The 9,345-nt window shown below is 41.1% G+C and overlaps 1 protein-coding gene across 1 annotated transcript; it reads left to right on the plus strand.

The window, feature by feature from the left end:
• The first annotated feature begins 5,747 nt into the window (after nt 1-5,747).
• Nucleotides 5,748-8,610, plus strand: LOC115596082 (protein FAM161A). Its single transcript, XM_030440871.1, has 3 exons — nt 5,748-5,962; nt 7,223-7,387; nt 7,510-8,610. Exons 1-3 carry the CDS (start codon nt 5,853-5,855, stop codon nt 8,330-8,332), a joined length of 1,098 nt encoding a protein of 365 aa, XP_030296731.1. The 5' UTR covers nt 5,748-5,852; the 3' UTR covers nt 8,333-8,610.
• The last annotated feature ends 735 nt before the right edge of the window (nt 8,611-9,345 follow it).

Genomic DNA, 9,345 nt, shown 5'->3' on the forward strand with positions numbered 1-9,345 from the left:
ATCTTACATTTTTGTCCATTATATGTTAAATTTTTTTTTTATGCCATATACATAAATGAACAAATAATGTAAAACTATGTTCAAATATGTTTAAACAACCAATTGTCGTGAACTCATATATCAACTCTTTAAATAAGTCATTAGCGTTATTAAATGCATTTTATCTTTCTTGAATGTTCGTGTTGAATAATCAGCCGAGAGGTGTTTTTCAAGAACATTACGATCTCACAGTGAAGTTGACTTTTGTCATTTGTGTGAAATTTTGTCACAATTAGCGATTCAATTCTTGAGTTACGGCAGCACAAATATTCCTCTGTGAGCTCTCAGTGACCTTCGACCCACAAAAATCTAATCAGCTCACGTGTGAGTCCAAGTGAATGTTTGTGCTGAATGTGATTAACGACACTGAAGCTGTTTCTCTCTGTCTCCTGCTGTCTCTCTCTGTCTCCTGCTGTCTCGCTCTGTCTCCTGCTGTCTCTCTCTGTCTCCTGCTGTCTCTCTCTGTCTCCTGCTGTCTCGCTCTGTCTCCTGCTGTCTCTCTCTGTCTCCTGCTGTCTCAGGCTCTTAGGCAGATGGACGGGAGACGAGATGGAGGGAGACAGGAGACAGATGGTGAGACGTGTCGCAGCTCCAGGTGAAGACTTGCACACTTGTCATGACAGTGTTGTATAAACCTCAGTAAACAGATTAACACAGTCGGCCCTGGTATGTGTCCTCTCTCTACAGCCTTATCTGTCAAATCCCCCCAAAACCCCACAGCTGAGCCGAGGCCAGGCTTCACTTCGCTGGATCAAACGTTTGGGATCTTTCCATGTGTGCAACTGGACCAGAAGGTCACCAGTGCAAGTGGACACTGACGGGTCATCACTGATATTCTGACTGGACTCCAACGATTGTGAGCAAACTGTGTGTACAGACGGTTTACGAACTGTTCCTGGGCCCATGTAGTTACATGCTTTATACAATCATCAGCCATCTTTGCTTGTGAACGACCGAGCATTTGTTACCAGTGAACCAGTTTACCTGTGGAATAATCCAAACAGGTGTTTTTGTCTACAGTCTTTTGTTGCTGGCATCAAACTCAGAATAATCACATATTTACACAAGAATCAATCAAGTTCAAGACATGAAACAGTGGATATATTGTCTTTGTATTGTTTTCAATTCAGTATATGTCAACAAGCTAAAACGATCATCTGCAGACTTTAATGCAGATTTATGCATACACTTTATGTGATTAAGTTCAAGTTCAAGTTCAAGTTCCTTTATTAGTACCCAGACGTAGATTTTGTTTGCAGCAGCAGAGTCATTACCCACACATATGGGAAAACATAGAGACACAAACACACATCATCCAACTCAGGACAGTGAAAGCTAGAAAAAAGGAAGAGAAAAAAAAAAAAAAAAATCTTAAAAGTGTAAAAAAGTTCTTACAGGTCTAGGTCATTCTGAGATATTAAAATATAAGAAGAAAGAATATATATACAAGATGAATAAAATTAATTGAATTAAATTAAATGGATAAGTAAAAAGTAAAAAAATCAAATAAATAACAACAATGAGCAAATAAGTAAAAGCAGCAAAAAACAATCATTTGTGCAAAATAAAGTAATTACTTATTCTTCAGTGTAAGAGCTGCGGGGACAAAGCTGTTTTTGTGTCTTTTTCTTTTGCACTTGGGGATTTTAAACCTGCGCCCAGAGGGGAGAAGCTGAAAGTCATTGTGCAATGCGTGGGAACTGAATTATTCAATTATTACAGATAGTTGCGGGGGAACTTCAACATAAACCGTTTTTTTCAAGTGTTATGTTAGAAGTATTTTACATAAAAGTAAAACTCTAACAAGTAGCTGCTTTGTCTCTTGTAATAAATCACACGTCTAGCTTTTTATTTTATACACATTGACTCAGAATGATCGAATAATTATGCATTAAATGAGACCCTTAACATTGAGATTGTATACTAGGATTAAATGGAAAATGTACATGTAATTAAAATACTTAAAGGGTAAATTCACCCACAGTTACAAAACCAAAATCAGTCATAGTAAGGGTGCATACTAACTATTTTAGCTCAGCTGCTACAGTGAAGATTTCATCTTAAAAAAGAGATTAAATAAAGTTTTTTCAAAACAACTTTCCAACTTTCAACTTTCCCCGGGCATAGAGAGTGAGTAGGCAATGATAGAATTTATATTTTTGGGTGAACTCATCCTTTAACCCCTTAAGGAACACCGTTCCAACATAGGAACACCCTTCACTAAACGAACACCCTTCGTAAAAACGAATAGTTTTTTTTGCTAATAGTTTTAAGCATCTGATCTTAACAGTATATACTCACTGTTGGAAAGCTGAGACCATGTAATAGCCTTCTAAACTCACCATGACACAACATTAGAAAGAGCCCTCTACCACAAGAAGCAAGAATGCCTACATACCTTCAGAGTGTTCCCTTTTTCCACAGCTACAACGTCATGCCACAATTTTTTTTTCATAGTTCGCCAAGAGTCCATAGAATGGGAATATCCATGTCATTTTCCCCAAAACTAGCTACAAGTGTCGAACAAGCAAGAAACCCTGCAGGGTCTTAGCTTTCATTTGAGACCAAGATAATGTTTCTAGGTAAAGGGGTTCTCAAGTTATAAGCCTTTGAATCTCAGTAGGCGCTCTTGGAAAAAAAGGACCCAAGCAAAACGCACAGACATGCCTTTAGAAAAAATTTTGTGAAAAATCAATTTTTTAGTCTTTTGACTTCAAGCTGAGACCTGTGGCTGTGGCCTCATTGTGTCTGCTGTGTCCATAGACATACCTGAACCCTTATATCTTAGTCAGTTTATTGACATTTGAATTGGACGGAAACCAAAACCTGTGTTCCAACCTCTGTAACTCTATGTCAGTATGTCATAGAATCACACTTACACTTCTAGAAACCTGAGGGTGTTACCTTTCCAGTGGTACCAAGCACACATCCCTAAGTCTCAAACTATGTGGGAGCTGTCATCATTTTAATTTCGGTATGTTGTTTTGGAAAAAGAACCTTAAAATGGGGGCGTTCATTAAGTGGTTCAAGTCACTATGCTGAGTCAAATTACTTTGTGAGTGTGTCTCATTCTGATTTTACACAGCATGACAGCTTTTTGGGGAATTCAGGTTGTAGGTTTGACTCCTCCAACTTCCAAAGAATCAGATGAAATACAAGTGGAGGGAGAGCACTCATAGATACATTAAGAAACATCCAAATATCATCTTAGAAAATGCCGATGGCTGTTGGTTTATTTGTGACATTTTATAGAATGAATTACTTCATATTACACGACCAGTTTCCACTAAAAATCTGCAGACATTCATATTATGTCAGATTTAATGTAAGTAACAGTTGAGGTGTCCTTTAACTTGTTCACCTTCACTCCTGCAGACCAAACTGCGACAGGTGCAGGAGGCGGTGTATCGGCCCTGTGCTGTGTTTAAGAAAGTTAATCTGTAAATCAGATTGGGGAGCATCCACACAGACGTCTATCTGACTTTGAATCATGTCTTCAAGTGAAGAGCCATCGGGACCATATGGACCATCTGGCTGATGACTGTAAAATCACGACCTCCTCCTGATGATAAGAGGATAAAGCGTTCAGTCTTTGTGTGTGTGTGTGTGTGTGTGTGTGTCAGTAAAGTTTGTGCTAATCTTCGCTGGCGTCCTGCTCTGACTTACCCATCCTATCTGCTCAGCAGGTCAGTGTGCACAGAGGGGGAATCTGCTTCGGACGGGTCGTCGAGTGTCTGCTTTTTTTTTTTGGAGAATAAGAAGGAAGAGCGGCGATGTATCGATCAGTCTCTCTGGAAAACAAGGAATTAATGTCTCTGTACGGAGAAGAAAGAGACCGTTACTTTGTCAGAGATGAAGACTGTGCCAGTGAGGTGAGGCTTCAAAGATGCAAAGATTCCTCAGTTAAAGATTTAAAGATAGTAAACTATATGAAGAAACTGCAAACCAGTGTTGTAAAAGCTGAAATGTTACTTTTATAAACCTGTCAGTCACTCATATGAAGGTACTCGAGTAAAAACTTAAGATATCTGACATTATATGTACCAAAGTATCAAAAGTCCAAGTAAAAGTAGTTGTTTCTTTTTTGTGTCTTGTTAAATACATTGATTTAAAAGTGTAATAACTCAGCTCTGATCCAGCGTGTAATCTATAAAGTAACTAGTAACTAAAGTTATCAAATGAATGCAATGGAGTAAGAAGTACAATAGCTGCCTCCAACATGTGGTGGAGTGGAAGTGTAAAGTAGCAGGAAATGGAAATATTCGAGTAAAGTACATTGCACCCAAAATTACACCTGAGAACTAGTACTTGAGTAAATGTATTTAGTTACATTCCAAGCTTGTATTGATTGAAGACACAAAGTTAAAGTTGGTGAAAAGCGAAAAATCTCGCTGAAAAGTTACTTTCCTGGTGTCTCAAGTCTGGTAACATATTTTGTTTTGGATATTACACAAACATACACTGTAAGATTTTGAGTTTTCACAGTGTTTGAAATAATAATCCAAGCAGGTGAGACTTCCTACAAATTCTCTAGTCTTTTATATCATCAAAAACATACAATTTTCATGTAGGATCATTTGATAAATAAGTATGCAACAATACATTTACATAAATCCAAACTTTTATAGTTGGACTTCAGGTTTTAACATGATAAATGGTTAAAAAAAAGAAATCGTTTTCCAGACACGACACACGTCTGACATTCCCCAGAGGACATGAAAATTGGAAAAGAGATCTCAGTAGTGTCTCATTCATTTCTCCGAGACAACTACGAGATCTATGTGAGACCAAAGTGAGGCTGTGGCTGATTTCTCCTGTTTCTCAATTGTTTCTCCTGAGAAACAGGTGCAGAAAATCTCAACTCGGGCTCCCTGTAAGTTTCAAAGGAGATCTCATAAAGCTCTCAATGATGTTTCAGAATGTCTCCCCAGTGCTGGAAAGGAGCAACGTTTAAGCCGTAAAGTCTGAAGTCTCACCTGTTGCTCCTAAGGAATTTTAGGAGAAACAAATGAGAAATGTTTGAGACCAAAAAAGACGACAACGAGACTGAAATGAGAACTCTCATTGAGCTCCTTTACGGCTCCATAGTCATAAAGGAGCAAGCTTTGAGCAGTAAAATGTTCCTCTGCGTCAACAAATTTTTCAATGAACCGATTCAAACAAACAGATTTTCATGCACAGTCTTATTTTAATGAAGATGGAAATCCCCCCCATGGGTTCATTCAGCTTGCCAACATCAAAGTCTTCTGCGGAGATGTTTTAGGAAATAACAGTTATTGCATGAAGCAGATGTGTGCAGAGCATTAGGAGGCTTGGGGTTTGGTGCACCACATCCTCTATCATGTCCTTCTGTGAGCGGTACAACATCACCGCCACACTTCTTGACTTCATTGACTCAGTTATTCTCCTGCTGCAGCCATGAGCAAAGTTAAAATGCAATAAACTGACTCCAAAAGTGTTTATTATGTTGATAAAGCTGCAAAGACTGAGTGATCAACTGACTCTGACATGACTTTTTATACATACTTTAGGACGACAATTAGTCGATTCATCTTTACAATAATCAGTTGCAACTAATGAACATAAATCTAGTAGCAGCACAGCGTGTTGATGAAACTGGATGTTCCCATCCTCCAACCTTTCAGGACTTTGACCTGGACTCAGAGAGCAGCGAGGAGGGTAAAGGCGGCAGGAGCGTTCGCAGCTCTCTGTCCGTGGAGATCTACGGCCTGCAGAGGGAGCAGCACGTTTACTTCTCCAACCAGGAGTACTACAGGAGGCTGGAGGAGCTGAAGAGCGCCCACCTGAGGAACATGGCCGAGCTGGAGAGGATGTACATCAGCCAGGGCGGAGAGAGGCGCGGAGAGGAGGATGACGGAGGTCTGGGGAGAGGAGAGAACAGAGAGGCCAGGCTGTCGATCAGGTTGGATATGATCTGTTCATAAACAGGCGACAGTCCCTCGTGTCAGGAGTTTCATATGAAGCTGCTCGACTGTTGGAGTGATTTACAAGAAAGACATGAAATAGGCATCACGGTTAAATCTCGGATAGATCTGGTAAAACATAAATAGATATTTTTTGGGTTGAGCTGGGTTACAGGAGATCATGGAAGTCGGACACATTTGAATTAGTAGTTGATAAAAGATCAGGTGTAAATTCATTTAACAGGCAAGACGAGAAGTAAAAGCAAGAAGGCAAATCACAACATGTCAATATGAATCAATAAAATCACATAAAAGCAACAGAGATAAAGGGAATCACAGCAATAAAAGACAAAAGACGACGTCACGTAAGAGGAATTAGAAGCAGATAATAAATGAAGACAGTAAAATGGACAGAAAGACTTAAATGAGTTGAACAAGGATGAATCCACAGAAGAGCTAGTTTGTAAAAGTGGGTTTTTAAAGTCGTTCCAAAGTCGGAGGGGCCCCTGACCGCAAAAGCCTCGACTCTAGAACCAGGAGAGCCACAGCTGAGCATCGAAGGCTGCGAAGAAGGTCATACAGGGTCGACATTTCTACAATGTAGGTCAGGGTGAGACCCGGAGGAGCGTTAAAAGTGATCTGTAAAATAATAACATCAGTTCTTTGAATTGAACCAGTGCAGAGGCGTCAGGACTGGAGTGAACTTTAGAGTAAATTAATCCATTCGAAGAGCAAGAAGCGATACCACTGCCCACGTTTTTTAACCACAGTGATGTTGTAGTACATAAATTGGTTGTAGGTGTTGTAGGATAATTCTTATCCTGCTGTACTCTACATTAAAAAAAAACCAAACCACATCTGAACTTATGCTTTGTCCCGAAAGTACCCGGCCTCCGGATGAGTCATCATCTTACATTATACTAAAATTTGAAGTCTTTCGTTTGGAGGACTGGTCGCCAATTTAATGGCACTTTGCAATAAAATACATTGTATCTATTTAAAGGTGTTTTTTGCCAGAGAAAAGTTGATTTTTGAGTCTCATTCCCAACTTTTCTCTGGCAAAAGCACCTTTAAAAGGTCCAAGACTGCTGTTTAGAATTAGCAGTAATGTACAGCCAACATGTGCACCCATACGTGTCCAGATCAGATATGATATTAGCTGTTCAAACCAAAGTGGGCTAGACGCTCTGCAGATGTGTAATCACTCCCATTTAGTGGTTGTTTTGCCTCCCTAAATTATAAATCTCTGTGCCTTGCAGTAGTGGCCCTGCCAGGAAACTCCAGAGGATCAATTCCCAGGAGGAGCTGGACTTCCACGACACATCGAGTGGTTCCGACCAATCAGAGCTCTATGGAGCGGACAGCATGGGGGAACTGGAGGTGGACAATCCCAGACGGACGAGCCAGGACCGAACCTTTCGGAGGTTTGTGAAGTTGTAGCAGACACATTTTTGAATCTAAGATGAGGAAGCAGCAAGGACGTTTTCTTGAGTTTCATGAGTTGCACGTCACTGTCACATTTCATTCGCCTCTTTTTTTACCCCAGGGACATCCTGCTGAGCCCAGAAGAACTGACAACGCAGAAGCAGTTCCGATTCCAGCCCAAGGCCTACTATCCGAAACCGCAGGGAAGACTGTCCCGGCAAAGTGGGGTCAGGTTCAAGTCGACCTCCAAGGTCACCGTGCCCAAACCCTTTCAGATGATGCTGAGAGAGGAGCAGAGGAAGAAGCACAAGGTGAGTACGCGCTCGGAGATCGAGCTGGAGAACACGTTGCTGCGACGGGAGCTGGAGGAGCTCCAAGAGTGCCAGAAAAAGTTCCGAGCGTCACCGGCACCGGCGCACATACACCTGCCTCTCTACGAAGCCATCAGCCGCCGCTCCACTCAGCGATCCAACAGAAGAATCAGTACCAACAGTAAGCGTGACACCAAAAGAAACCAGCCCTCTGCTGCCGCTTCACCACAGCCTTTCCATTTCCTGGAGAGAGAGAGGAGGAAGAGGGAGGCGAAGATTGTGGCCGAGCTGGGGGCGCTTGGATCGAAAGAGCAGCGACAGGCCTTCAAAGCCAGGCCCATGCCCTGCTCGGTGTACGGCGCCAGACACAAAGCAGACACCAAGACCACAAACCGCCGGCCCCGGTTTCTCACCATCAGCACTCTGGAGAGGGAGGCCACGGAGGGCCAAAGCGATCCGAACTCCGACCAGGAGTCGGATGCGCTCAAGTCTCCTGACTCCTGCAGACCACAGAGATGTCCGTCGGCCAAGCCAGCGAAGAAGCAGATAGAGCTGTCGATCGAGATGGTGAAGGGGAGGGAGTGGTCCTGCTCCGAGCCGCTGAAAGACAAGAGTGACTGCATCAGTGTGTGAGAGACGATGTTCGTGAATCAGAGAAAGGAAGCAAAGAGGAAGGAAAACCACTTAAAGTCTTTTATATATAAGTTTAATTCTGCGACACTGCTAGTCACAGCTTAGGCTAGAGTTATTCTTTATCACACAGCAGGACGTGGTTCAACACCGAAGGTTTAAGTCTTAGCCTTCATCTTCTGTAGCATGTGTTGTTTTCATCAAACTTTAACAGTAAATGGAAAACGTAAGCAGCTCTTTACTCACACAGCGACGGCATTCTTGTTAACAAAATGACATTTATTGTTTCTCACCTTAACATGTTGCTTGTATCTCATTAAAGTCTTGAATTACTCCACCGTAAAACATTTGTAAAGGTGATTCTTGGAGGAACTCGAAACCTCAGAGTTGTTAATGTTCATGTTTGGGTGCTGGCGGTCTTCTTCCGCCTTGCTCGTGCTCCTCGGATGATCCCACTTCTCCAGTCGGGAAGCTGTTCCTCCAACTTTTTTGCTGCTCCAGCATAAGTGAAGAGAGAAAGCAACAGAATCTCTTTTAGACCTATCATAACCTAGATTCAGTATCAGTTTTGCTTTGCAATCGTACCTTTTATTATGATTCATCAACACCTGCACACTGCTACACTCATACTGAGATAGATAGAGATATATAGAGAGATAAAGATCATTTTTTTTCAAATCGCTGTCTTCACATTTGACAAAATGAAACCTAAAGTAATTCCAATAAAAAATCTGACAAATGAACCAATGACAATTGATTAATACAGTCAACTTAATATCCCAATTAAACTATTGCATAGTCTCCACATTTGAATCTCTCTGATATATACTGAAGAAACCTAGTAGTTGTATTAACGTCTGCATGTAATCAAGAACTGACTGTCAAATAAAATGAAGAAAGAACATTTCAACAATATTTATTGTCACTGAACACTTAATTATACAGATATATAATACTGTAGATATGTTTTATTTTAGTCTCTCTTTTAAGGAGAAGAAGGGCTGCATTTAAAAGTA

Source organism: Sparus aurata, chromosome 15 (genome assembly GCF_900880675.1).
Source record: "Sparus aurata chromosome 15, fSpaAur1.1, whole genome shotgun sequence".
Classification (NCBI taxonomy): domain Eukaryota; kingdom Metazoa; phylum Chordata; class Actinopteri; order Spariformes; family Sparidae; genus Sparus; species Sparus aurata.

Excerpts from the sequence above, each read along its gene's own strand:
- LOC115596082 (XM_030440871.1), top strand. The coding sequence starts at position 5,853 with ATGGCCGAGCTGGAGAGGATGTACATCAGCCAGGGCGGAGAGAGGCGC. Across the intron at positions 5,963-7,222 it reads GAGGCCAGGCTGTCGATCAG|TAGTGGCCCTGCCAGGAAAC; the intron begins GTTGGATATGAT and ends TGTGCCTTGCAG. Across the intron at positions 7,388-7,509 it reads CAGGACCGAACCTTTCGGAG|GGACATCCTGCTGAGCCCAG; the intron begins GTTTGTGAAGTT and ends TTTTTACCCCAG.